This window comes from Esox lucius, chromosome 10 (assembly GCF_011004845.1).
Source record: "Esox lucius isolate fEsoLuc1 chromosome 10, fEsoLuc1.pri, whole genome shotgun sequence".
In the NCBI taxonomy this organism is placed as follows: Eukaryota; Metazoa; Chordata; class Actinopteri; order Esociformes; family Esocidae; genus Esox; species Esox lucius.
Window position 1 is genome coordinate 4,687,775 of NC_047578.1, and position 27,920 is coordinate 4,715,694.

At 42.7% G+C, this 27,920-nt stretch overlaps 3 protein-coding genes across 11 annotated transcripts; 1 reads left to right on the forward strand and 2 right to left on the reverse strand.

The window, feature by feature from the left end:
* The first annotated feature begins 745 nt into the window (after positions 1-745).
* chrac1 (chromatin accessibility complex subunit 1) lies at positions 746-3,279 on the forward strand. The gene is made up of 3 exons (XM_010904000.5): positions 746-976; positions 1,688-1,814; positions 2,089-3,279. The coding sequence occupies exons 1-3, from the start codon at positions 824-826 to the stop codon at positions 2,166-2,168; spliced, it is 360 nt and encodes a 119-aa protein (XP_010902302.1). The 5' UTR covers positions 746-823; the 3' UTR covers positions 2,169-3,279.
* An 82-nt stretch (positions 3,280-3,361) lies between these two features.
* si:ch211-57n23.1 lies at positions 3,362-6,423 on the reverse strand. Of its 2 annotated transcripts, none has more exons than XM_020050013.3 (3): positions 5,895-6,423; positions 4,686-5,257; positions 3,362-3,672 (listed from the first exon to the last, which is right to left on the reverse strand). In XM_020050013.3, exons 2-3 carry the CDS (start codon positions 5,207-5,209, stop codon positions 3,531-3,533), a joined length of 666 nt encoding a protein of 221 aa, XP_019905572.1. In that variant the 5' UTR covers positions 5,210-5,257; positions 5,895-6,423; the 3' UTR covers positions 3,362-3,530. The 2 variants fall into 2 exon arrangements, with proteins under 2 accessions (XP_019905572.1, XP_010902303.1); XM_010904001.5 differs by having other exon boundaries at positions 4,686-5,262.
* Positions 6,424-7,158: 735 nt separating this feature from the next.
* On the reverse strand, positions 7,159-27,908 carry ago2 (argonaute RISC catalytic component 2). 8 transcript variants are annotated; one of them, XR_004576247.1, is made up of 21 exons: positions 27,433-27,908; positions 26,115-26,162; positions 24,911-25,106; positions 24,660-24,780; positions 24,234-24,415; positions 23,347-23,483; positions 22,921-23,073; positions 22,590-22,677; positions 22,271-22,418; positions 21,840-21,959; positions 21,585-21,707; positions 20,430-20,566; positions 20,055-20,239; positions 19,488-19,647; positions 19,043-19,133; positions 18,288-18,494; positions 17,848-17,982; positions 17,645-17,746; positions 17,289-17,488; positions 10,100-17,174; positions 7,159-10,062 (listed from the first exon to the last, which is right to left on the reverse strand). XR_004576247.1 is itself a non-coding variant. In XM_034294676.1 (20 exons), the coding sequence occupies exons 1-20, from the start codon at positions 27,455-27,457 to the stop codon at positions 17,066-17,068; spliced, it is 2,652 nt and encodes an 883-aa protein (XP_034150567.1). In that variant the 5' UTR covers positions 27,458-27,908; the 3' UTR covers positions 7,159-17,065. The 8 variants fall into 8 exon arrangements, 7 of the variants coding, with proteins under 7 accessions (XP_034150567.1, XP_010902301.1, XP_010902300.1 ...); XM_034294676.1 differs by having other exon boundaries at positions 7,159-17,174; positions 24,911-25,091; XM_010903999.4 differs by having other exon boundaries at positions 7,159-17,174; positions 18,300-18,494; positions 20,430-20,563; positions 22,939-23,073.
* Positions 27,909-27,920: the final 12 nt, after the last annotated feature.

Below are 27,920 nucleotides of genomic sequence, written 5' to 3' on the forward strand. Positions count from 1 at the left end.
ACACAGAGCTCTGTGAACAGCCAGCCTCTTTAGCTATGACCTTTTGTGTCTTGTCCTCCTTGTGCAAGGTGTCAATGGTCATCCTTTGGACAGCTGTCAAGTCAGCAGTCTTCTACCATGATTGTATTGCCTACAGATTTAGACTGAGAGACCATTTAAAGACCTTTGCAGGTGTTTTGGGTTAATTAGCTGATTAGAGTGTGGCACCAGGTGTCTTCAATATTGAACCCTTTCACAATATTCTGAGATACTGAATTTGGAGTTTTCATTAGTTGTCAGTTATAATAATCAAAATTAAAAGAAATAAACACTTGAAATATATCAGTCTGTGTGTAATGAATGTATACATTATACAAGTTTCACTTTTTGAATGGAATTACTGAAATAAATCAACTTTTTGATGATATTCTAATTTTATGACCAGCACCTGTATGTTTGCCACCACAATCACAGCATTCAGACTCAAGACTTATCCCATATAAATACCACACACACATGACCAAATAATCTGCACTCATCACACTTCACCAGTTAAGGCACACACTTAGGGTTTTCCCAAAATCTTTTATTGATCTCTATGGGATGCGTGGAAGCAAATTCCAAAGATAGTACTACAGCATGACAATTCTTAGTAGAGTACGGTAGCCTTCCTGAAGACGTTTTTACACGTTTTCAGGGTGTAAAGTTTTCACCCCACTCAGTAGGTGGCGGCAATAACCATTTATAAAGATGTGGTCGGCCAACAAAAACGTACCGAACTTCCGCCCCTAGCAAATGTCCATCAACCTTGCTACTAAGAGCTATCCCTTATGTTCATGTCAAGATGTCTGGGAACAAAGTAGAAGACAACGTTGATCATGCATCTAACAGCAAAGGCATCTCTCTTCCAATGACTCGTGTAAAACTGATCATGAAAAGTTCACCCGAAGTGTCAAGCATCAACCAAGAAGCTCTACTCCTTACAACCAAAGCGACAGTAAGTTCACATCAGCCGGCGGTTTGTTTATTCGTTTAGCAATTTAGCTTGCTAGCAGAGTTAGCCAGTTAACGCTAGCTTTAGTTATTAGTTTTGTTACGTGACTTGGTTGCTAGGCGTACTAGCTAGTTTTGCAGTAAAAATAATATATTTGAAAATACAATAGGTCACACCTACTACTTCCTCGTACGCTTGCTAAAGCTTATTAAGTTGTATGGTTGGGTTATGAGTTACTGTCGAAAGTTAGCATCTAGCCAACTGAATTACTGTTACATAGGAGTAACAGAGATAGCTGTTCCCATATCCAACTAAATTAAGGGATGAAATTCTCATTAAAAGAAACATTCCACGTGACCATGTCGTTTACCAATTAGATGGTTTGATTGACAGTTATATGAAGAGTGCTAGAATTCCTCCCAGTCAATGTAAGAGGCCGATAGGCAGTTTCAAGAAACGGTTAGATTAAGTAATTATAGGGTGATTACACGTCCAAATATGTACCTAATGTTTCACAACTATCTAGTCTTGGCCTGAACTGACATTACTGTACTCAACCCAACTAAGGTATGTAAACATTAATGGATTTAAATGGCTTTAACGTCAGTGTGTTCATCCATCATAGCATTATAAATAGACGCTAGGCTATGGGTTCACTATTTATTCGAGATGTCCAGAGTCAGTCATAATTTGTCTGCCTTTCACCTCTCCTAGGAATTATTTGTTCAGTACTTGGCTCTGTCCTCATTCCTCAATGGATCGGGAAAAGACAAGAACACTCTCTCCTACAGCGATCTAGCCAATACCGCTGAGGAGACGGAAACTTTCCAGTTTCTCACAGGTGGGGTGTTTTTCCACGTGGCCTAGGGTTGGCCCGTTAGTATAGGCTGCAGCCTCCAATAGCACATTTACTGCTTCAGCATGGTTTTGAATCACACCTCTTACAGCAAAACACTCCCCTCATAATGTCCTACTGTCTTTATCAATAAATCATAAAATCCCTTGTACATCTTAAAAAACACTAGCTAGATAATAATGTAATACTATTGTCACCATCAGTAACTTCTTTTTGATCATAATACTGAGATTGAGGATTTGTTTTTACACCTTTGCAGATATCTTACCAAGGAAGATCTTGGTCAGGGATTACCTGAAATCCCTGGAGGAAAATCCAGTTGAGGAAGCAGACAATTGAAGACACACAGCAGTAGCCTTCAGCGATAGCCGTTGCTAGCATGGAGTCGATTGAAGATTTTCCTAATTTTCATTAAGGAAGTTGACCTATGCCACTTCAAGGAATGTTGTTGCGTATGCCAATGTCTTCTCTGACATCTACTAGGGGATACTATGTTTAATACCATTAGCTGCCAAGTCATTTCTGGGCATCCAATGTTTGGGTCAGAAAGTATGTGTGTGAGATACATTTTTTGGATTACCGATAAAGCGTAACATTTGTTGACCTGGATACCTCCACCCCTATATTCTCCTACAGCAGAGACCAGCTGCCAAAGACAAATGTCTCTGTATGCTGTTCTTGGTTTGATACCAGCTGAGAGTCAGAGATTTGGGCTTTCCTTTTTTGGGGCATTCTTTTCTACAGGAAATATTGAAACAAGTGATCAAAATAGGTGCTGTTTTATGTCTTGAACCCAAGCAGTTCAGTTCTCAGGTGAAAACAAACTCTCATTGGTTGTATCCTTTTATATAAAGAGTAGCTGTTATGTTCACTCTTAACTAATGCAATCTACTTGATATGAGAGAGACCTTTAATTCATAAACAATAACATGCATAAATATTAGGAAAGTTATTTAAAGCAATGTGAAATCACAACTGCATCAGGTGTATTTGACAAGAAGAGGAAAATACTCTTCTTTTTTTGGCTGTGTTTAGTCTTAATGCTACACAATTAACTGAAATGTCTGTCCTGGGTTGGTGCACAGAATTAACATCTGCTCTCCGATTGATGTCACCTATTCAGGATAGGCATCATGAAGACATAAAAAAACAAAAGCAAAATAATGACAAATTAAATGTATTCAATCTAAGTCTAAATATGCTATTTTGTGTTTGCGGTCGAACTACCCACATGGGGGTCCGTAACAGCTAGCGTGTACTTAAAATATTCTATTTTTTTTTAGAAAGAATGCACTGAACTTTAACAGCTGTGAATACCTTTTCTACAAATGTGTATAACACAAATGTAATCCCACTGCAAAAAAAACCCCCAAAAACTTTCCTTTTGTATGTTTTTGTAATGTGGTTTTGCCAACGAAAGTAAAACTCTTCATGCAATATACACCTCTAATTATGTATTTGTTCTTTTATTCTTTCACCTTCTTGCTATGAGGCATTTACCAACTGTTACAATGCTATACTGTACAGCTGTACTTAGCGCAATACAAAAGCACATCACTTCTTTTCAGGGAAAAGTCTTCAGGCTGGAAGTATTTGCTATGAGCGTTCAAAATGTGATGTTACAAATCTGCATGTGTCACCAATGGGAAATGTAACAGTAAATTCCATGCATAGGGTCTTGAAAGAGGCTGCACACAAAATTCAATGTGCCATTAGTTTCTGAAGTCTGAGTTGCATGACCTGTAAAGACTTCTCTAGGCTGGAGAACCGCTTTTCCAGCAGACCTGCCTGGTGGTTCCTTCCGTTGATCGAGTCCTTTGTCTTGGCAATGTGCTCCTTTACGCTATGGAACAAATGGAACATACATTTGAAAAAGGTACACGTAAACCTAAAAGCAGGTTTCTACTCTGATAATATTTTCTGTGTAGCTTCTAGGAGCTCCTACACATTGACATCTGGGATATCGCCAACTAATCAGTCACTCTGTTTTTGTAACAAAAAAAAAGTCAGTTTTCTTATAACTTCTCTCTATACATTATCTCGGTTGCACAGGCCCCTAAGTCAGGGATGGGTAACTACAATGTCCTGATGGGCAAAATAACTTCTGTTTTTTGTTTCTACCCACTTGTAAATTACCATCACCTATTATTACGGCAAACAGAAGTGTTTAGGCTCCCCAGGGCCAGAGTTGTCTCCACCCATGGTCTTACGCTGCTATATTATTGTGCTGGGGGAGTAGGGTCAGTTCTCCTTCTCCACTATAAATCCTTGTGGAATGAATTTTCTAAATTTTCCCTGTCTCCTGCCGTTTTAAACTTATGAGGTCTTGGCCCACACCTGGAGTACCAGGCTTGAAAGACTTGTTGCTGTCCCTGTCCATTTGGTCATGCTTTTAACCTAGACTAGGTTTAAATAGTCTCTGGACTCACATGCATTTATTAATTATTACTATTTGTACTCTTAATATGTTCACCCGGCACAGCCAGAAGAGGACTGGTCAGCCCTCTGAGCCTGGTTCCTCTCTAGGTTTCTTCCTAAATTTCAGCCTTCTTTGTGAGTTTTTCCTAGCCACTGAAATTCAACACTACTGTTGTTTGCTCCTTGGGGTTTAAGGCTGGGTGTTTCTGTAAAAGCACTTTGTGACAACTGCTGTTGTAAAAAGGGCTTTATAAATACATTTGATTGATTGAAAATTAAATTTGATTGGTTGTCTATCCTTGTCAACGCTCAATCCCCTTGATGTACTGCCTACATTTCAGATTTGTTTGTTGAATTCCACTTATCCATTTATTTACACACATTAGCTATTTGTTTTAATAAACACATTTGGCTGGTCTTTTACCACCACCTCCTCACCCTGAAAAGGCCCAGTGCTCCTTCCCCTCCTTCCTCTTCTCCTCCAGTGTGAGGAACACACTCTGCATGGTCTCTGTTGTCTGTGTCACGTTCTGATAGTCCTCTCGCACAGCTTGCAAGTTCTCCAGGGCCTGCTGGTTAAATGAGGCCGAGGTTCCCCCTTCTGCCACTACCTCGCTGGCCTGGAACACCGCCTGCAGCGCTGCCCGGTTCTGGAGCACCAGCAGACGGGACTGCTCAAACTCCTCCGGCAATGCCAGATCGCCCCAGCAGACAGGGAAGGCTGAGGGCAGCCATAAGCGCAGAGAGCAGTTGACAGGCTTCCCAGGTGTCTCTGCCACAAAGGGGCTGTCGGCAGAGAAACTGTGGAGGAGATCCTGGAAATTGAAGGAACCAGAACCCAACTCCCAGTCTCCTTGCATGGGCTCTGCCACTGCCCCCACCTCTGCTGGGCACCAGGAGTTCAGCATTAGGCAGCAGGATAGGCAGAGCCAAGACATGCTTGTTGATTCTTCCTGCTTCATGGAGCTGGTCACGTTCCCAGCCGTTTGTCAATCTGCCTGGCAAGACTTCTGGTCTGAGGAAATTGGCATCATAATTTAGACAGGCCTATTACCTGAGGACAACGTTTGGCGTAAGGCGCACTTGTGTAGGTAGTAATTAAATATTTATATTACTATCTTCTTGCTGGAAGCTAAATATTTAGAAAAAACTGTAGATTGTAGATTGTAGCCCATCATCCCCCGAGTACGAATATACCACTTTTGTTGTCATGGCACACTTTTTGTAGACGCTAATGAATTTTTATATAATTATAAAAAATGATATATTGGAAAAACTTAAAAATATAAAACATAGATACATTGGAAAGTGTGGATTCTGATCAAGAACCCATACTTTTCGTTGTCCTAAATAAGTTGGTTTTCACGGACGAATATAAATGTCCATTATAAAACTAACTTTACCTCGCTTTACACATTCGAGATTTCGCATAACACCAAGACAGCACGCTAATGTGTTACATTAATTATAAAATAATCAGACAGGGAAACATGGATCCGAACATGCCTGCCCAGTCGTAATTGTTTGCTTCAACAATCGTTCAGCGCATCACCGCCAAAGGTCGAACGAGACGAGTCGAGGTACCTACTAATCAATCAGTTTTTTTACAACTTTAATCAAACAGCAAATCCCTATGAACATATTTACCGTAAGAAAATCCCAGAGATGCAGGGCATACGCAGTTAAATCCGTCTGCTGAGCGAGTGAAATCAAGCCACATGTGCATGAGCTATTGGAAACTATGACTCCTCTCTAGTCCGAAGGACATAATGTACCATTTAGCTACTTGCTGAATTCTAACCAAGACCGCAACTTGGATGCATGCTTGTCAAGTGTAGCCTAACCGTATTCTGTTTCTTAAATTCAATATTGATCTACACCTAAACACTTGGACACTCTTCTGCTTTATCAAGTGATGTCATTCATATTGACAGCGGTCATATTGACATGCATTTTATTGGATATAATTTATGATGGGCGTATTTGTGTTGCATGGTCCTTCCACACCATCAGATATTGTCCTCAGGCGAAATAAATCCTAGCTCAGGAATCGCCTATGTTTATAACGATGGCTGACGCGTGCATGAATAAAATGAATGGGGAAAAACCTATGCGGATTTGTTTAATACTTGCATGGAAATCTGTCCCAAGTGGATGGAAACCAACCTTGTGACGCGTTAGCACAAAACTACGTCAATACGCACAGCTTTTTAGCCCCCCAAAAACTGGTGGAAACTGCAGCAGTAGTAACAAGCTCATTTTCTTGTTTCTACGTTTTACATCACCCACATAGCCAAAATCTATAAATATGTCGCTAATTGGATGGAAACCAAGCTATTGAGACTTCACACAAGAAACGTTTAAAGTATATGCTTGGTGAAAGGACACTGGAGGAATTTGAGTAATTTTAAATTGACCCGCCGATGTGACAGGATTTCAGTTAAAATACGTAGAAAAAAAAATCAGCTCAAGTTTCGCCATTAACTACACATTTTGCCAGATTATTGTATACCTCAGGAGTTCTAGGCCAAGCTGCGTTGAATGTAGGATCCTGAATGAATGCCAGTAAAAGTGGGCGCCATTTGGAAAACGTGGGTACACTAAGTACTTATTGAAAGAAATACTTACTGGGAGAAATAAGCAACCAACCCCTCATTCATACAAGTTCTAAACCTGAGAAAAAAATTATTTTCATCCAATAGCGGGATTTATGAACAGCCACACGTTTCTGTTTAGTGAATAGCATTTTGGAATTAAAATAGAAAAGTAGAGGCAAAATATCTTAGTGAATCAATGACTAAGTCATAACGTTCATCTTCAAGATCGGTGACTCGTTACCAACACGCATCAATGCAGTAGTGTAAACCAGTAACCACAAATAAGTCTTTATATGTAGGAAAGGAAAAGACGGTTTGGAGAAACTTTACATTTTTATTAGTGAATGCAATTTACAGTCAAGCCAAAGAGTCAACTATATTAAGTGATACATATTCACATTATTTCCTAAGAGGGTTTACAGCATACGTCGTTTGTAATCATTATTGTTAACAAAAAGTTAAATTGCGATAAAAGCTCCCTTGCACTTTATGACAACAAACGAAAACAACAAGGAGCTTAGCAGTGGATCCGGACAAATAAACCAGCAACAAAAATAACTCACCATGATAGGAATGACAGCAAATTCAGTTTTGGCATGTGGTAAAAGAGAAAATCAAAATGACAATCAGAATGACGCGTGAGGGAGGTTTGACTTCACAGGACTGTGCAGGGCTGCCTTTGCCAGGAGAGGCTTTGGTTACTTTGCTCCTTCAATGGCTTACTTTGACATAAAAATGAAAGATGCTCAGTGACATTCTGAAACAGAAAGCTGAGTGTCCTGGACTTTGTTTATTGTGAAAACAAGTCGAGACGAGGACAGTTTAGGGCTGATGATTGTCTTTTTATTTAACAACGAAACAATCTAGTGATTCCATCTCCAGGACACGTACATTCATTGGAGGTAGATATGGCAATGTCGAAGTACTTTATTTTTTCCCTCCAAGATGTCTACATGGGAATCAAGCACTTGCAAGTTGTGGATTCTAGTGCATAATTTTGTACTTTAAGGCCAAATATACTAGAAGAATGTACCTCATTTGAAATTCTAAGGCTATCTTAAGACAAAGGTGTAGGAGAGTAGGATCGAGGGGACAAAAGAATTGCAGATACAGCCCTTTAATGGGAATACCTGAGTCACACGGAACAGCACTGAACAACCATTGATAGAATAATGGAAAATTACATGAATTGCTCATTGATTGAACAACGAGAATATATAAGGTTATTTGGACACTCACAGCGTCCTAACAGAAGCATAAACATGGACAGTATGTGGCTACAATTTGAATTATTCCGATGAGCACATGTATTGTTTACAATAGTATAAATGACAGATAATCGCACATACCAAATGCATTTTGGCCTCAGTTATTTAAAAATACACTTATCTGACAGTTAACATCAGCATGGCGTCCTACTAAAAAAATAAGTTTTGCACGGCATATGCTCAGTCTCGTGTCAATCAAACCTCCCAGAGGGGATATTTAACCTGTATTGGACAACATGAAGTACACCAAAAAAAAAAAGAAGAGAAAAGTCAATGCAGCATATAATTAGGCTTATGAGGTACGTCATGAATATATAGATATATCTTTACCTTTAGAAAAGCTAGTCAAAGTCATATTATTCCTATTGATAGCATAAAATACATCGTCTTTTTTTCTGTCTGCACAGCCTCAAGCTGCTGGCAATTTTTTTTAAACTGCTTTGAAAGTGCAAAACACAAATACTGATCATTCTATGCAGCATCTTCACCCAAGATCGCATATGCTTTCATGTAGAAATTATTTATTTGTGGCGCTGTAAATCTAATAGGGGTATAAGCAAACCAAATAGGGGAGGTGAAAAGATCTCTACAAAAGGCTTGCGCGCGCACACGCACAGGAAAACAAAAACACCAGATATTTTTAGGTCAGGTGACAATGACAGAATCATCTGAAATTAATTTGAAAGTTTTTCGGTACCTTTCCACTTTGCTATCGAATTATATTGAGTGATTGAAATAAGCCGGTAAACTACATAAAAAAAACGTTACAATGAACAATACATTTAGGAACATGTAGTCCAATTGTATATTCCCTTTATATAACGGAGCATGCCAAAACTATGCTCAAAAGAAAGGAGAACTAATTGCATGTTTTTTTTTTTCCTTCGTTTTTCTGGATGCAAGAACAGATTTTAATTGGGGCAAAACAAACCTTGTTGCTTTTATTGCGGTACTGGATGAATTCACCTGCCACGTCACATGTACATTCCATTAATATGACAGCCTTACTAACACAAATGCTGAATGAAATGTGCCACAGTCTTCGCTTCCTCCTGTAGTAAACTCCAGACCACAAGCCTTTTATCTTAAGATATTAGCACATCGGGATTTAGGCCCCTCATCAACCTAATCAGGCAAATCACAAGCCTAGGTTGGACTACAGTAATTATTGCTCTGCATACAACATTGACAAGCCCCTTCCACAAAATCTGCAGCCCAGACTGTATTTTGTATACTACCAAAAGCATATTGTAGGGTTATCGATAGTGATTAATCGTCATCCATCTAAAAAGCCATTGCATTGGCACGTCAATATCATTTAATCATGACTACAGCTTATTGCCAGGTGACAAGTTACACAGTTTCTGCTAGCTAAGCGGCCATGTTTTTTTTTGTTAATTTTTTTTAAAATCACAACTTTATAAAAACGGGAGGACTAGCATGTATGAATGACATTGAACTATTACACAATTTGGTCCTTTGAACATTACATTGAGGAACACAATTTCACACGTAATTAATAATTTTGCTTTGAAAATGTAAAAGTACAACATAATACACTTTCTTAACGTGTTCCGTTTGGTCACTACAATTTATCTTTGTCGTAAATTAGGGATAAACAAAGCTAGCACCCGTGAGTGTTTTGAGGTAGTTTACTAAGTTGGTATATAAAAAGCCAAAGTCAATCGGAAGCCCACAAAGCTTTCAAAGGGTATAAATACCCATATCAGTCTTGCATGTTAAATGCACAAAATACCTCTAAATCTTATGGCATTCGTTTGGTGAAGCTTTATTTCTCCACTCTTTTTTATTTATTTTCTTTAAATATAAAACGGATCACTCAGGATAACTTCACTGTGGGTCAAAGGTTGTAACCTTGGCATGACGAAAATTCTGCCCTAGCATGTGGATATCAGCTCAACTAAGGACTTCCTAAAGCAACTGCAACATCTTACTCAGATCCAGGACTCTGCAGCTATTGCAACACATTTGTAGAAATAGAAGACAACCTTCAGTGAAAACAGAAAAAGCCTACTAGTGAACTTCTGAATCTATGACTTCCATAGAATATGGTGTCAAGACAACATACATTATGTACAATGTCCTGGTGCAGTTGTGCCTGTTAAAAGGTTGTATGTTTAACATTGGCAGAGATTCCAACAAAGGTGTCAAGAGAAAGTTTAAGAAAGTTAAAACTAATATTTAATAGAGAAAGAACGTGCTCTCTGATGAACAGCGATAAGATGCATGATAGACAATTTCAAACTCATGTGTCCATTGAATTCAAAATGTGCTGTTAACTTAAAACAAAACCTCAGCCCACTTTTACGAGTCAAAACAGTTCAAGGATGTAAATGAAAATGCATACATTTTTTACAAGTCTACAATTCGAAATTGATAGTTAATACAAATATTCACCACCTTGGATTTCTCTCTAATTTCTTGTGTTACAAAGTGGGATTGAAATAAATTTGTGATTGTTGCGATTTGAAACAAAATAAACCACTGTCAAGAGAACATATATACACACACACGTGATTGCATACACAGTCACTTCTTTCGTTAAGGCAAGCCAAAAATGTGGCTTAACAAATCACACAACATTTACATTCTGTGAAAGAGGTCGGCCTTATGACAACCCTCTCCTGTCCACCATACAGGATCCCTCTCTTAGGTAGGTCATTTCAGGCATACACTAAACCAGAAAGACAGAGAAGCTTCTCTAAAGCCTCAAACAAGGGAAGTGATTGGCAACAGTCACACAGCAAATGTGGATGATGTGTTAAGCTACACATAGATACAGAGAGTTGTCCTTCAGATCTGAACAGGACCGGGAGGGAAGTGGTCAAAGATCTGCCATTGTTCATTTTAAAACCGCTACAAGTTGATTTACTGCGACGGGAGAAAACTGAGGAAAGCCGAACAATGTAGTGACTTGACAATCATCCAAACAGTGATGGAGGAAATATATGCAAATACAATATTCTGTTTATTCTTGGGGGCAACAAGCCACTGAGGTACTACTGCAAAAAAATAATAAAAGGAAAATATGGATAAAGCAAAGGAATCAAATGTTTGTCCTAAATGCTAAGCCATCGGTTTCTGAAAAATCAAACAACACTAAGTAACTGCCTCCTTACTTTGAAGGTTGATGGCTTCACTACATTACAGAGATGCTTGACATTGGCAAAGACCAGACGGGTTTTCCAGATAAAAGAAACGGAACACAGGCCAAATCCGACAGGCTTACCAAGAATGACGTTTTGAGTGGAAGTTACAGTTTTGACAGATATGCTTGAAAGCTGTGTGACAAGACATGAGAAACTGCAGTCTAGACATGATCTCAAACACTGTGAGCCTGAACAACTTAAAGTATTACTGACCAAAAACTGCCAAGATCTAGGTGTGCAATATTGAAAAAAGGCATGTCCAAAAATATCTCTACTACTGCAGAGTTTTAAATTGCACTGACTGAAAGGGATGAATGTTCATGTTTTTATTTTTGAAAAAGGACGTTCATGTGTTTATACCTTTTTTTTAATTTTTATAACCGAGTTCTTCTTTGCAAATATCTTTCCAAAATATAGCTGTAGTCCATTTTTTTATTTTACTTTTTAATAAAATGCGGAAGAAAAAAAACCCAACAACTGGGTTAATACTTCAATCCATGGCAGACAAAGAATAACAAATTAACTGGCTTTAGGTACATTCATTTTTAGCTTTAAGAAAATAAGATCTATTGTACCAACTAAACAAGGATGTCATTTCAACAGAAGGTGGGAAAAGACAGGGGAGAGACTATACATATTTTATGATTTCATATTTTCTGGGTTTCATTTGTCATCTGTATAGAGCAGTGCAAAGAGATGTGTCTTGTCATTTACGTTGTTTGCCTTCACTTTCCTCTGATGAACAGAAATCTGCTGTGTTTGAATGAGAACGTGCATCCTTTGCTACTCATCTGGACAATGCTCTTCTGAAATCAAAACTATACAATCACTTCAGCAAAAATGACTCCATGGGTAAAGCTTGCTGAGGGAAGATCATAAACAACCTTTGAAAGTGTCACGCAAACAAATTCCCATGACAGAAACCCTCCCCCACAGTAGATAAATAGGATGTAAAAGGGACAATGTGCCAAACCCAAAATAGTCAGAAGCATTGTTAGAAATTTGTTTTCCTTAAATAATCAAGACTTTGACAGTAAAAGCTAAACTGGCTGACACATATTAAATAAGAAATATTCATATTGTTAATTATAAAATTTACAATATGAATTTATACTTTTATAAAATAATAAATGAAATAAAAAAAACAACAAAAAAAACAGTCCACTAGGGCTTTTTGTCCCAGCCTTTTTCTGCAAGCCTATGTTTAAAGGAGAGTTCAAATTACCTACTGACAATAAAAAGGTCTTGGACTAAAATGCTTTTAAATGAGCACACTGTATTCATTTCGGTCTTTTCCTCAAACCGCTAGGCAAACGTAAACCGTCTTTATTGCGGGCTGTGATTTATGCTAGCCATGTAAATATTAATGACTAAAGATGGCGCGAGAGGGATTGAAATGCAAATGTTGCATCATTTGAATTGGGCTTGCCATGGTTCAGTCCAACATGTGGGTCAGCCAACTACTGGACTTCTTGGCACAAGCATGTGCTAAAGAGTTTGCAGTGGCAAATTGTAGCTCACAATGTGTCCCTTCCTGATTTGGCTCACAAAGACCTAAATGGCTACAGCACTACGTTCTCTGACAAACAAAAAACAATAAAGCTTACAAAGGTTAGTGCATAATTCTTACATGCTGATATGCTACTAATTCTAACTGCCACATTTGTTGATGCACCAGATTTCTTGATGAATGGCATAAGTCTGTGTGTGACCAGTATGACAACACATTTGAAAATTTACTAAATCAGAAGTACAGCCACTCACTCGATTTGCATTTATGCTGCTGCCTCACTTGCTGGCTCAAAACGGCATCAGAACAGAGTCCGAGAACAGCACCCTCTACTGGGAGGAGACTCAATCACCACCCACTGGCAGTTATTCATCTGACAAACATTAAAAGGCATTCATTTTCAGTTGATTATCGGATGTATGCTGGTTGGCTGAGAGAATCCAAAGAAACAGGCCTCGGTCTGAACCTTACAGTGTAATGTGGGTGAGAGAGAGACTGATGGTCAGTGCAATGAGTATGTGATCGCAGGGAAACTTCATGTGAACATGGCAATAAATCATATTCACTAGATCTAATCCAGTCTCTCCTTTCAAAACAAGATTCTGATCGAGCACCTAACCAAGAAGACAAACTACTGACTAGACCCACAACAGCGCCAAATATTTGTTTTTGTTTTATTTTAGTGCAAAAAGAACATTGTAATCAAATGTTTGATATTTTTCCAAAAAAAAAAGCAATGCTGTACAGGTCTGGTATATTCTAAGGTGCAGGGTATAAATATGTAACTTAAAACACGTAAGTAGTAACAACAAGCAAAGACCACATTTCTGAAGAACCGAGTTTCGATTGAACAAAGGTTGAGCCAGACTCAACATTTGTTCAAGGGAAAGGATGTGAAAAATGGTAGTATGACTGAGTTTCAGGCTATCCAGGTTGAATGGAGAAGACTCACATTTCAGAAGACAAGCTTAACACCCTGAAAGGATGAGCCTGTTAAATGCTGGGGCCTGATCATGGTTTCCACCGAAACAAACTAATACACTTAAACTGAGGAAACTTCAACGCTAGACTGAATTCAAAGCAACATAAGAGCAAGTGGGTGCATTTCCAAGAATGACAGCATATTTATGGAAAGGAATCAGTATGTTGCATAAAGTATGAAGCTAACGTTGAAAAAAAAGAAAGAGAAGGAGGACATATTCCTAGGCTAAAATGCAGATCCTTCCAATTGTGCAGGAGTTGCTATAAATTTCATTGGCCTTTGCTTTACCAGTATGTTGCTTACATGGCAGTGTCAGGCAACATTAAGAACCATGTTTCTGTGAGGATATTCTACCAAGTCTGTTTTGCACTGGTTGTTTTGTCACTACAAATCCAAAAAGGTGCTAAAAAAAAGAATGCTGTTCCACGGACATAAAAGAAAAACTGACAAAAGCTTGGTATGACAAACAAAATTGTCCAACAATTTGGTTTTACAGCTCAATTCTTATCCCTTGTCTTTCAAACCACTTGTATAATATATATGAATATATATATAAATTTTTTTTTTTTTTTTTTTTTACAAATTTTAAGCAAGCTTTAGAATAACACGCAACAATAACTGCGAAACTAAAATGACAGAAAACAGGGCTGCCGACAATCAAACAAGAGTTATGACAAATGTTGAATCACATGAAAACATAAATTTCATCATCCAATGACCATCGGATATAATATCGCATGTAATTATGAAGAAATGACCAGTGGCGTGATGTTACCATCACAGGTGAACAGGTAACAAGAGGTAGAACACACGGTCATTTCAACACAACTGCACAAGGAATCAAAATGTCTGTCTGATCTTACTGGGATCGAATAATCTACATGATTTCATACCATGTTCACTACTATCACAAAGTGCATCCAAACTGACGAGTCCCGAGACCAGCACCAATTAACAATAATAGATATAACAGTAAATATCAAGTACTTGATTTCTTAGAATGCCCCCACAAACACAGTCAGCCGGATTTCATATCAAATTACAGCTAATAAGAAATGGGAGTAAAGGATGCTGTTGAGGGAGAGAAAAGGCATCGGTATATATTACCGATGGAGAGTGGCTCTTGGACCAGTCTTATGAGGATGATGTTACAGTGAAAGGGGAAAATGACGCATAGCACCAGTAGTTACCAAGTCCTCTTGTGCTTCAATTTCTGTTTGACAGTTATTTACAAAATGAGTAATCTTGTTTAGCTATGAAGAGTGATTGTGTGTTTTACAAAGGATATACATAATTGTTTGTGCTATAAAATATGCAGTACTAGAAATGAGGACCTTCAAATCCTGTATACCATTACAAAGGTAAAGGGAAGAAGCACTAAACGCTATTAAAACGCAACAAGCAAAAAATAAGCTCAAAAAGATTTCTACTCTACAAATGACCTAAATTCATACTTGACAAACATCATAACTAAAATATCTTGGTTAAAAACAATGCATAGTTAGAAAGAACAGACATGAAAGCCATCCAATCTAGGCTATATGGAGAATCCCCTTCTAAAATTTACAGAAAAGAGAAAATGGAATCTTTAAAAAATAAAAAAGGAAAAAAAATTAACATGATTAGTAGAATTTCAAGGACAATTTTGGAAGGCATTAACATTTTGCATGTAAGTTCTGAATATACAAATAATGACAACATTAATTTCATTCAAATATTGGCCAATTGTAAAAAACTTTTTTCTATAATCGTTTTAATAATCTCTTCTAGAAGCGTATTCAAAATATATATATCTATCTCACAAGGCTCTGCTACAAAGACCCACAATTAAAAACCACTTGCATAAAAAGACAAACCTTTGCTTGACTACGAAACACTTGCCCCTTTTGTGTGGCAAAAACAAAGAACACACCGACCAGCATCTGGAATCCTTTTTTACGCCAACAGAATTCCTCCGTATCTGTAGCATGTGACATTTACGCCACAGGCTTAACTAATGTACCGATTCATAAAACGAGGCCTGTCCTAAGCGATTTCAGCATCAATACTGGCCCCGAGTGGGGGAGGAACACACAGCAGACTACATCGTAAAAATCTGACAGCTACAAAAACGGTTAACGTGTGGAAGTTGCCTGAATAGAACGTGAGTCATCTGCATGCAAAATGTGTGAAACATTTACATTAACGGGAAAATAAGGAGGACACTGAAGAAACCAACCAAAGGCAGAGAGACTTGAACTCCTGTTACGTAGATTTGTTAACATGCGCCGTGTTTCGGAGAACATAAACGGTTTCGTTTGGGAGCCAGTCCCATTCTATGTGTAAGTCAATTCCCAGGCCTCGCAGCCCGGGGGTCAGGCAAGACGGCAGCAATTGTCCTTGATTTTGATTTCGCATCAACGCATTTGTAGAAGCGTCGATCGAAAATGAGAGTTGACAGTTTCGAAGTCGAATTTAAAAACCTCACGCTAAAGTATCCCCTGCTCTGCGCTAAAGCATAATATCATGTGTTGGTCACCATTGTTGATCAAGGACAAATACTCCAAGGCTGGTTCTGTACACGCGCCCACGAAATTCATAGTTGTACAAACAAACGAAGAGACAATGTGTTAAGTACTTTTGTCCTGATTAGAGTATATATATATCTGGTCAGTGCACTTTGCTTTGATTGGCTGATAAATAATAAAACGTTGTCGAGAGTAAGGAGGATTATAACCTTCCGGTGGGCCGTTCTCGTCTTTGACACCCCTAGCTCCCTTCAAACATTGCGGGCCACTTAGAACAAAGAAGAAGAAAAATAAACAAAACAGAAAACTGTTGTGTGAACTTAAATGTATATATTCTAAACAACCCCGAGGTGTGATGACACTGCCCCCTAGGGGTATTTAAATAGACTGTCAGTGTTAAAAAAAAAAAAAAAAGTAATACCGATTTTCTTATCTCCTTTGCTCTGTAAACAGGTTATTCCCCCTCCAGATTTACAAATACAAACAAATGTACAACATGTTAGTCGAGTCCTCCTTGCCACGACCCATTTCTGAGGGATCCTTTCATGGAGCACTGCCTAATAATTAAAGGTTGGGCCTGGGAGGTGCTAATAAAGCGTTTTTGCATGTGCGGACTACAATACAATTCTGGACTGTGTTTTGGAATAGAAACCCTCCCATTTTGGTTCTGGGGTGCCACTCGCCAGAGGGGAGACAACACAGAGGCCACACCTGACAGAGTAGGGGGGGTGGGGGGTGGCTTCGTCTCTGCATGGGTCGGTCTCACCCGTGCCGGCCTGGCGCCTCAGGCAAAGTACATGGTGCGCAGAGTGTCCTGGTGGATCTGGACTGCCTTGGCCAGGGCCTGCTGGTCCCGCCCGTTGCTCTGTCCGGATGTGTGACTGCCCTCCGCACTGAGGAAGAGGAAGTCATTCGGTTACTAGGACTTAAAAAAGACACGTAAAATCAGGCTGGGCAACTGCCAGGGTGACGAGGGCTTTATGAAACCCGCCCGACCGACTGATTACCTGTCGTGCTCCTTGTCCACCAGGTGGTAGCGGGCGCGGAACGCCACCAGGTGGGCGTAGTAGGCGGGTGCTGGGATGGAGACGGAGCGGGTGCAGCGCACATAGGTGTGACAGAGTTGGTAGGTGAGCACCTGCAACTCGTCCGAGGTGAAATGGTTGTCGTCCCACAGCACGTGGTAATGGGACGGACGGCTGGTCCCCTACGGAGAATCACACAGACGTCCACAGGAAACCAGACAATTCGTTTTTTTGGAAAGCGCATCATCCAGAAAACATTTTTTTACAAAAAAGTATGATTAACGGCAAACATGCTGCCATTTGGGACGGCAAACATCCGAGGGCTGGCCGCGTCCTACCTGAATGCCAGCGTGGCTACACAGGTAGAAGTCAAACTCCGACGGGTGAGTGATTTTGGTGTCTACCGTGGTGCCTGCTGGGATGTTGCCACTCTTACCAACCTGGAAAAAATACAATAAAAAAAGTTAAAGCACGTTAGGAACCAAATGCAACATACATGTGCATTTCAGCACTCCGTGCGAGTTTCGGACGGATTACGAACCCTCTCGTTTCGGTCCATGCAGAACAGCCGGGTGTGGTGTCTCTTCTGCACCACCACGAAGGTGATGCCGGGCTGGTAGTCTTTCTCCAGCTTGATGCAGGCCTCGCGGATCGCCAGTAACTCATGCTGGAGCACCTGGGGACAAGACCAAAACAACAGGTTAACGTTTTAAGACAAACCGCCCTGTGACACAATGTCCATCATATCAGGTCATAACAAGACTTGGCCAGTAAAAACAAATATTAAATAAGTCTAAAATAAATGGATAGAAGCATGGCAGTCCAAAAAGGTTAGTCAACACAAACACGGAAAACACTGGAACATTAGATCTCTTCACAGACAACAGGCAGTCCGAGCTGAAAGAACCATCCAGAATCAGTCTGTACAGTACAATGACAGATCATGCAATGGAATTGAAAGCCTTTTATCCTCAAGTCTACCTCAAGTCTAACCTGGTTGAACTGGCCCTCTGATATGCCGTCGCGGTAGTAGATGATTCGGGTGGGCTTGAAGCGGGTGGACTTGTAGAACTGGATGAGCAGCTCTCGGACCATGGTGGCCAGGTCCTGGATGATGTCCTGGCGGTGCTGTTGGACCCGAACCGTGGCGCAGTATCGGCTGGGGTGGGCGTCCATGCTGCCCACCACCTAGAGGCGAGGAGCACACGAAAACATACAGGGTCCCGGTTAGACGATAGAGATGCACAAACCCTCTCCCGATTACATCGGGGGGGAAAGATAACCCCAGCCGGAGGGAACGCCGGGAACAGGAAGGCGAGCAGATGTCTTCACCCAAAAAAAAAAAAAAAAGCAAGTTGCGTGAAAGCGTATCGGGAGGACGAGGGGGAGTTTCCCTCAGTCAGCTGGTACTGCTGAACATTCAGGCGGGACGTTAAAGGAGTGCGGCGGTGTTCAGCAGTCGCCGAAGAGTCCGCCGGTGCTTATTGCAAGACTAGCAGGTGCGTTGACCCTGATGTCCGAGTCCAGTCTGGCCCGCCAACGCTTCCAAATCAGCGCTACTCCCCAGGCCGGCAGTTCCTACACTGAGTGTGATCACTTGGTTAAGAGCATCAGCGAAAGGACCGGATGTAACGTCAGTCCCCGGCGGACACAATGTCCTGAGGGAACAGCAGTCAGTGGACCAGGGAAGAGACCCACATACCTGCAGGGAAGAGACCCACGTCTTTCTGACTCACCGCAGCAATGGAGGGTTTCTTCCCGTCGCCGGCAGGAGGGTGAGTGACATCCGCACCCAAGAAGATGACCGGCTGCTGGAACACCAGGGGCCTGAGGAGACAGAACAAGGTTTCCCATTTCAGCAACTCCACAGACACTCTTGTCCAGAGCAACTCGGTTGTTGCGAGTGCACACACTGTCATAATTTTGTTCAGGTCCCCTGCAGGAATCGAACCCACGACCACTGCATTACAAGCAACGCCCCCTAGAAACTGAGTCACACATCTAAATCACAGCGGTCAGTCTGGGTAAATGGAGGAATGGCAACATGGCCACTGATCAGAGAATCGATGACATTGATGAAGAAGTTAATAAGCGGCTGAGATGATGCAGGACAAGAGAACATCTGTAAGAGTTGGTGAGTATTCACAGCCATGTAGGCAACAGGGGGTTCACAGTGCTGACCTTCCTTGGGGGAGGAGGATGTTGTTGACTCCACCCAGCTTGACGTTGATCTTCAGGCAGAGGTTGGAGAGGGTCTGCGGCGTGGTCTTCTGGACATTCTTCACCTGGACACACTGGGTGGCCATGCCGAGCACTGTGTCGCCCACACGCTTCACCTCAGCTACACCACAGCCAGGGGGAGGGGGACAGGCGGACCCAGAGTTAATGACAAGGACGGCGTTTGAACGAACCACCACCCCACTCCCACCCTGTGATGGGATTTCACTACAGAGTGGAGGCGTACAAATGTGTCCTTCTAGAAAGGAGACACTCCGCAGGTGTCCCAAACGCCATCCTATTCAGGGCACTACTCCTGACAAGGACCCAGAGGGCGACCCAGAGGGCGACCCAGAGGGCGACCCAGAGGGCGACCCAGAGGGCGACCCAGAGGGCGACCCAGAGGGCGACCCAGAGGGCGACCCAGAGGGCGACCCAGAGGGCGACCCAGAGGGCGACCCAGAGGGCGACCCAGAGGGCGACCCAGAGGGCGACCCCCCCCCCCCCCTCCTCCTCCACCAGTTTACTCACCGTATACGGGCGTCTTCCCAGGGAGGATGACCACCACCAGCTGCAGGCCCTGGTAGGTGTACTTGAGGTGTTTGAACATGGGCTCCACGCTGTCCGCCCCCTGAGCGTACTTGCAGAAGCACGGCTGGCCCTGGATCGGCATGCCGGCGTCCCGGGAGATCTTGCGGAGCTGGTCCGTGAACGCCCTGGGAGAGTCGAGGACACGTCAGGGGGGGATTTCAACAGCGCAACCGACACGGAAATCACACGGGAGTGCAAAACACGGACGGAACGGGAAGTCGGGATCAACGTTTGAATGCCACCAAGGCTTTCTAGGAAACAAACTTCTATTTGACGTTTCTTACAGTTTTAAGGAAATGGGCGTAATGATCTTACTTGAGCAGCAGTTCAGTGCACTGCCTCTGTGGAGCGAAGCAGGCGATGGCCCAAACCTTGATCTCTATGCCAGTGTGGAACTGCTTGTTCCTCATGTCCCACACTCCCTGGATGGGAGTGGCTATTGCCTTGTTCTGCTTGGGTCGAAGGGAGTAAGAGATAAGGGTCAAAGCCTGTGGCCACAAAAACATCCACCAAAATGTCAGGGCTTCAAGCAAGAACCACGCAACAGCAAAACAACAAAGGGTTACATTAGAAGTCTGACAGAGAGCCACCGTGTGGCGGAGCCGTCCTGGTGACTGGCTACGACACAGCGCGGCCACGGTTACGCCATACCACCATAGCCCGGGGTTCCAGAGGCGGGCGGTGCAAAATCGAGTGCCGCCGACAGTGGACAGGACGGCCTTGTATTGTCGCGGCCTAGGGACTGTGTGGTAGGGTCGGGCACCCGTGAGCTCAATCGTGTCTGCAGGCAGGGGAATGTGCTCTCCTCAAGCGTGCGTGTGCCAGCGAATGGTAACAGGTCAAGCGAGCAGCACGATAAGAAGGTGAACAGGAAATTTTCCATGAGGTAATGTGGTACACCACAGTCAAGGATGAGCCTGGACAGTCTTGACCGTGACCCGTGAGCTTGTGGCTGGGGAATCATCATGACTCAACACACATTGGCCTGAACGTCACCCGTTTTGGTTGGCAACCGTCAGTATGGAATTCCTTCTCTCGCTCCGCTCTGGAGACCTCTTAAGACAGGGTCTGGCCCCTGCAGAAAAAGCTAATCAAGGTTGCAAGTGGGCACCTCATCAAATAGGCCTGCCAAGCGGCTTGACACAGATGCCTCGGAGGAAGCCGTGCAAAGACCTTCACGTAATATCATAAGTTATATAATTCTGATTTAAATCTGGGTTCCGGCAAAAAGGCACTGCTATCACACCTTAAATGTTTAGAAACTCTGCATTCCAGGTGAGGAAAATGTTTAGGGTCAGGAATGAAATCAGTACAAAATATTTCAGGGATCTGGGGATTTAAAAAACACTACGCCCAACATCTCATAACTAACGCTGTGATACTGCACAGACAAAACCTAGTCCCAAGGCCCCGATGGGTCCGAGGCAACTACACAAGAGTGTTACCCCAGCTTTGATGGCAGAAACATACCCGTCCTCCATAGAGGATAGATGGGGCCTGGAGAACTCGCCCGTTCACCTCAGTCATCTCATCCCTCACCATCACCCCAAACTCGCGCACATAAGGGTCATTGTTAAAGTTGGCACTTCTCATCTGAAAACAGAGTGGAAGGGTTCAGGGGTCAAATGCAAAGCCTGCACACAGAAAACCGAAGACGACCCGGCCGGGGGAACCGTCGCCGGTCTGAAAACGGCAAGTTCAGAGAGCGTCAAGTGTCTTCCTCACCAGTTTGCTGATCTCGTCCTGGCGGTCGGGGGCCGATCGGGCGGTGGCACGGATCATCGTGGACGTCTGATTGTCGGTCAGCTTCTTGATGCACCGCTGGCCCGCTACGATGTTGCACACCTGGAGAGACACACAGCGACACCGTTGAGAAGACAGCGTGTCGCATTTTGGCAACGGGGCCCTTTCACTTGAGCCCACGGTCAGAAGAACACAGGGATACCATGCTACGTGTAGGCATGCACTTTCAACGAAGGACGACATTTTGCGCCGTTGGTTACCAGCGGAGTCAGGGCGACGGCGGCCCAGAAAACGAGGAACGAAACTGAAGCACTTGGAATTACGCTTCCGTGGCCGTTCCGCATAAGCCATTCTACCTCGGGCTGGGAAACATTAGCGGGAGAGGTGAGTGTGAGGGAAGCCTTTTGACCAACCTCGAGGGGCAGGTAGGTGTGTTTCTGTTCCTGTCCGACCTGCAAGCAGGGGAGATGGGGGTAGCGCAGCATGAGTTTGTACTTGTCCTTAAAGTACTGCGCTACCGTGCATTCAATCGTCTGGCCGTTCTCTTGCTGCAGTGGAAACCTGAGGTAAAGGCAGATTAAAGAAACAAAGGGGATTTTCAGAAAGAACCCAACTTTCCAGTGTGTGTGTGTGTGTGTGTGTGGGGGGGGTTAATCGACATTGGATTCTCCGGGATGAACGAGGAGAATCGACATTGATCGAGGGTCTAGTTTTGAATGTTTTCTTCCTTACGTCTGGTGGCTGGCTGGTCTTCTGGTCACGTTACACACCCTGTATTTCCTTTTCATCTGACCACAGTGTGTGATCTCAACCTTCAGACCTGCGAATCCCAGCGGCGAGACAGAGGTCAGACACAAATGAAAACCTGTCGTCTACAGTCTCCTTTGAAATTCATGAGTTTCATCAGAGTCACACCAAGTCAGTACACAAATGAATACACATGCATCATATCAATAGTGAGAGTAAAATGAAATCAATATTTCATATGATACAGAATTGTTAAGTTATTGTAAATGTATTTCCACTTAGACAAAAGAGCCAGCCCAACGCAACTATTGATTACCTGGTAATGAATGATTACCTTTGATTTCCTTGGTAAACTTTACTCTCTGAGAGTCGGTTAATGGTTTCTGTTGTTCCTCAATGCTTTTGAAATCCAAAACCTCACACATGAATTCAATCACAGGCTGAGCCTTGTAGAAGGCCGTGGCCGACACTGAAACGGAAAAACAAGCCCAGAGATGAGACCAAATGCCCTTCGACAAAATAAATAATAACTGAAAATCCAGCACAGAACGATTACAGCAGGGTTGCACCAAGCACATCGGACGGAGGGGAACAAAACCGGAGGGGAGCGGAACCCCCCAGCACCTTCCATTCAGACCCACTATCCGTATCCCAAATCCCCCCCCCGGCAACCCGCACATAGCGACGGAGCACACAGGGCACCAAACGGTATGCGGACGTTTCCCCCGAGAGCGAAACCTACCGTCAATATTTAGCATCATCTTCCACAAAGAAGGTCTGACCGACTGGTGGAATCCAAACCAGACCTCCCTGCCCCCACCCAGTGGGTTGGAACAGCCCTCTGAGGGGGTGAAGAAAGAACGGCCAACGGGCGTGTACCTGCAGGAGGGGGACAAGGTGATTAAATCAGCGTCAACGAGCAGAAAGATGCACATCATCTTAGTGGACAAGCGGCCCGGCAGACCAAAAGGAGTGAATGGGATTTGCAAAAAACTGGTGCGAGCAGGCGTACACATGTGTCATACACAAATTAAATGGATGGGACAGAGTTTAAAAGACCAGAGAAATGTCTCTGGACAGAAAGGCACCGCAGGTCCCCAACAACAACATTTGACAGGTTTACACAATGACCCGTTGTAGCATGTGAAATGAGCAGATGGAATATTCCTGCCACCTGGTGGTCGTATGAAATAGGAGAGCGGTCCACATTGACTAGGAAAGCCAAGGGGCTCATTTTAACGTATGTTGTTCTAGTCAGAATGTTTGAGCCAAAAAGCCTGTGGGCTAAAAGCGGGACCCAAAAGAGACAGGGCTTTTCAAAGGAAAAGACTCAAAAGGCATTCATGTCACATCATGTTTAGGGTTATTTATAAAAATACTAGGACAATCCCCCCCCCCCCCCCACCACTGCTACCAACAGAAGCTCCTATCCATAGATGTTGTGCCCAAGCGAACACTTCAATTCTGAAATGGTGCCATGAAGAAGAAGAAAAACATTAATTGTAGAAAAGTGGTGGATCCTTTCAAACAATGGCAGAATTGGTAATCAGCAGACAACCAAACTAAGTGTCTCTTAAATAATACAACTTAGTGAAAATATACTTCAGTCTTTGTGAGGGAAAGACGTACCTCATAGAGGGCAAATGTCTCATGACCACGTCCAGGGCCTGGATGGTCTCAAAGGGGATATTTGGCAGTCGTCCTGACAACGCTTCATGGAGAGCCTGCAGGCTAACACAGGACACCCACTTTATGGCCACTTTGAAGCTCCGGTCCTTCCCCTCACCTGGGATGGTCACCTCCAACTCCACCTGCGATTGTAGGTGGAAACAGGCACTGTAACCTCACCACAAACCAGTTGAATAATCAAAAAGGTTGATGGTCGATTTTCTTCATATCCGCAGTTAAGTCGGTTGAACACGGCAACATTTTGCATGGAATACATAACATACACTACTAGCACAAAGTACTCTGTCCAATATTACAGATCTCTCTTATAAAGTAATCTGATCTGTGACCAGATTCACAAAAGCTCAATAACACGAAGATAATGACCTTTTCCCTCCCTATGGGCAAGGGCATAGCTGTGTAGAGGTTCTTCCTCCCGTCATAAACTGGCTTTCGATCCCCAAAGATCTGTGTTTTAAAGTGCTGGACCATGTGTTCCACAATTTCACTGAGAAAACAGAACAGTACGTAACATGGTATTACTAACATGCCGTAATCACAAAAATCACCATTAAGTAGATCATAGCCGGTTATTTTCCCCAAGAACCTGCGAAAGAAAAAGAAGCTCCTTTACACACCGATTGACTCTCCGGGGGCATTTCTCTGGCTTTATGTCAATATCGTAGTGGTAGACCTCCAGTTTGGGGATCTCCATCTCAAAGAAGTTGGCCTGCAGTTTGATTGTCCTGCCCATTGTGCCGAAGTCTGGCCGTGAAGGGGGTTTGAACACATACTCCGGCACTGGGGGTGACGGCGGATCTGGATCAGAGGGGTCCGGAGTAGGAAGGAAAAAGAAACACATCAATAACTGCACAGACGGAACAGGTTTCGCCCGGGCCCCGGATCTGCCTGTCCCACGCGGATCGTCACGAGACGCCCAGAAACGTGGACCAGTAGCCGCCGCCGACCATGCCGACTTTCACACCTCCGAGTTGGAATATTGCAAGGAGACGGTGACCCATTGAATTCACACAGTAAATGTTTACTTCCATGCTTAAACCTGACCAGGCTTGACCGTGTTTGTTCAACCGACAGGCTTCTGTCCAGAGCAATAGGGTTAGAGAGGGGCTGCCTGAGGACCTTATCTCCATTCTCCAGCTCCATCCACATAACTCCCCTGCTACAACACACACTAGGACTTTATATGTCAAAGCAGTCATTACCAATATAACACCCCTGAAGAGTAAAAGTAGAATGTTCCCGTGAGTCTCAACGCTTGATTTGCGAAAGTTTATGCTACCACATTAACAACCGGGAAAATATGACAAACACGTTTGTTTAAACAAAGCTGATTCAAAGTCAGTCTTCTCTTTAGCCGTCTTTACCTAGGCATGATGTGTTCTCTAAGCTAACTAAGCCTAATGAAGTCATCAAATTCAGCTCATTCTAATCAGTGTGTCTAAGGTGAAACTGGCATCACACGTGATCGCTAACTTTGTTGTAAGTAAGTAATAAGTAATAATAGACAGAGGAGGACGGCAGGGGACATTTTAATTCAGGACACACTGCGAGATACACAAATTCCCTTTGGAAAACACATGCACTAACATTTCAGCAGAGTCCACTACTGTCAATTACCGATAATCTACCCAAGATGATTCCCATTATGAATTACGAGTTAAGTCACGTGGTTGGTTATTAGGGCACTATTTCATATCAAACGTCCTTAAACGGCTGAAAGCAAAACATGATTCCAAGTGAAAGTATCTACTTCCTGAAAGGCTAGGTTGGAAATATAAACAGTGATGCACATTGCTTAAGACTGGTGTAAAGCAAGCTTACCAGAGCCAATTGACCCAGACGAGTGAGGTGCTTCAAGCATCTCAGCAGCTGAAGAGAGAAAAGTCAGTTAACAGGGCTCACAAATATCTAAGGGGCCTGCATCACAAAATGGTGTATAATATTATTAGATCGTTCAGTGGTATAAAATGCATAAAGATGACAACGTTACATAACAGCCCAGTTTCATCTCCCATAGCTTATTACCGAAAAGCCACCCATTTCCAAATGCCTCGCCATCTTATCAGTGTTAGAACAGGATCGTGCACAACGGCTGGGGCGATACTTCAGCTCCCTTATCTCAAGCACGCAGCAGCCCAGCAACCTGGCATCTCTGACCACTCCTAAAACTAGCCATCTTCCCGTAAGGTGTTAGCATTATTCTTAATAAGTGGAGGATATTAAATAAGTGAAAAATTGCTAGGGACAAGTCAACAAGTGATTTTGTGGTGTAACCATAACACCACACACCTTCGTGTTCATCACTACCGTAGTAAATGGCTCAACTTTTTAACAACCGACTACAAGGGATTATATTGCACTATGAACTAAAACAACATAAGGTGGCATTTTATCTTTGCCATAACTTTAATAATAGCACTTCAGTGTACACAGCTAGTGCAGCCAAAAATAAACTCACCGCTTAGCATTAGCAACTAGCTATCTTGTTTGCTTAATCCATCGTAAAATGACGGAATCACATGTAGTTCCCCGCATATAAACTTCAATGGAAACAATCAGAAATATATGGTAAAAAAAGTTCGATAAACAAAAACGGCTAACAGGCAGGTAGATAGCTAAATAACCCAAACATGCAAACCATTCAAAAAGCTCACTGGCTTTTATGGATAGCAAAGTGACTCGCTAATACTAGTACTGTAACGACGTTGGCTAGCTAGTTACCTCAGTTGCTAGCTAACGACAGCAACTGGCCAAATAACTCATCTCAGTCGAACTTTTAACTTATATACGTAGTTTTCAAAAGCAATTGTAATCAACTCGATTATTTGTATTAATGTATCATTTTATAGGATTTCACTTGAATATAAGATTATCGACTGCCAGGCATCATCAGCAGCCAGGTCAACAGGCTTAAACTAACGCTAACTAGCTAGTAGCTAACAACAACAGGCCGGGAAAACCGTGGCAAGGCTCGGTAAGTAAGAAGATCTAACCAACAATAATTGGAGATTAAATAGTGGATTTCTTTGCGTTACAAAATGAAAACAAAATGTAAATAACTGGATAATCCGCAGAACTTAGATCTCACACCGGTATTATTAAAGCTAGCTGTCTCGTTGACTAGAAATGCTCAACTTACCTCCAGTTACACCACTGGAATACATTTTGTAGTTTTCAGCGTGCACCGTGGTCGCACGGGTACTCCACTTTTCTCCGGTCAAACGTCGCTAAAATACATACGTAAACTGGCACTATATTTAATAAAACTGTTTGGATGACTCGGTTAGAAAGTGGATGGTTGTGGAGAAGCAGTACATGCACAACACCACGAGAGCTTTCTCATCCTCGACACGGCCCCATCCCCCCAAACACAAATCGGAGCTATGCGGAGAGGAGCTAGCAAAGACTGTGTGATGTCACACTGATATTATCCCCGCGCGATCTTTCCTTGGTCGTGTTAATCTTAAAACTTCGCGAAATTAAGGGGGGGAGCAGATCAATCAACGTGGATTACATGTAATACTGCATTTACGGTTAGGCCCCTTTGACACTGTGCAAGAACAACATAGCTGTTACATCCATTGAGCTATAAAAGACTGGCGAATACCATTCACAGGAAGCAGAAAA

Coding starts and splice junctions, on each gene's coding strand:
- chrac1 (XM_010904000.5), top strand. CDS start 824: ATGTCTGGGAACAAAGTAGAAGACAACGTTGATCATGCATCTAACAGC. Junction 977..1,687: donor TCCTTACAACCAAAGCGACA/GTAAGTTCACAT, acceptor CACCTCTCCTAG/GAATTATTTGTTCAGTACTT. Junction 1,815..2,088: donor AACTTTCCAGTTTCTCACAG/GTGGGGTGTTTT, acceptor ACACCTTTGCAG/ATATCTTACCAAGGAAGATC.
- si:ch211-57n23.1 (XM_020050013.3), bottom strand. CDS start 5,209: ATGAAGCAGGAAGAATCAACAAGCATGTCTTGGCTCTGCCTATCCTGC. Junction 3,673..4,685: donor GAGCACTGGGCCTTTTCAGG/GTGAGGAGGTGG, acceptor TTTGTTCCATAG/CGTAAAGGAGCACATTGCCA.
- ago2 (XM_010903993.4), bottom strand. CDS start 27,457: ATGTATTCCAGTGGTGTAACTGGAG. Junction 24,781..24,910: donor TGCCCCCGGAGAGTCAATCG/GTGTGTAAAGGA, acceptor CTGTTTTCTCAG/TGAAATTGTGGAACACATGG. Junction 18,495..19,042: donor AGAAACCCTCCATTGCTGCG/GTGAGTCAGAAA, acceptor CCTCGCCTCTAG/GTGGTGGGCAGCATGGACGC.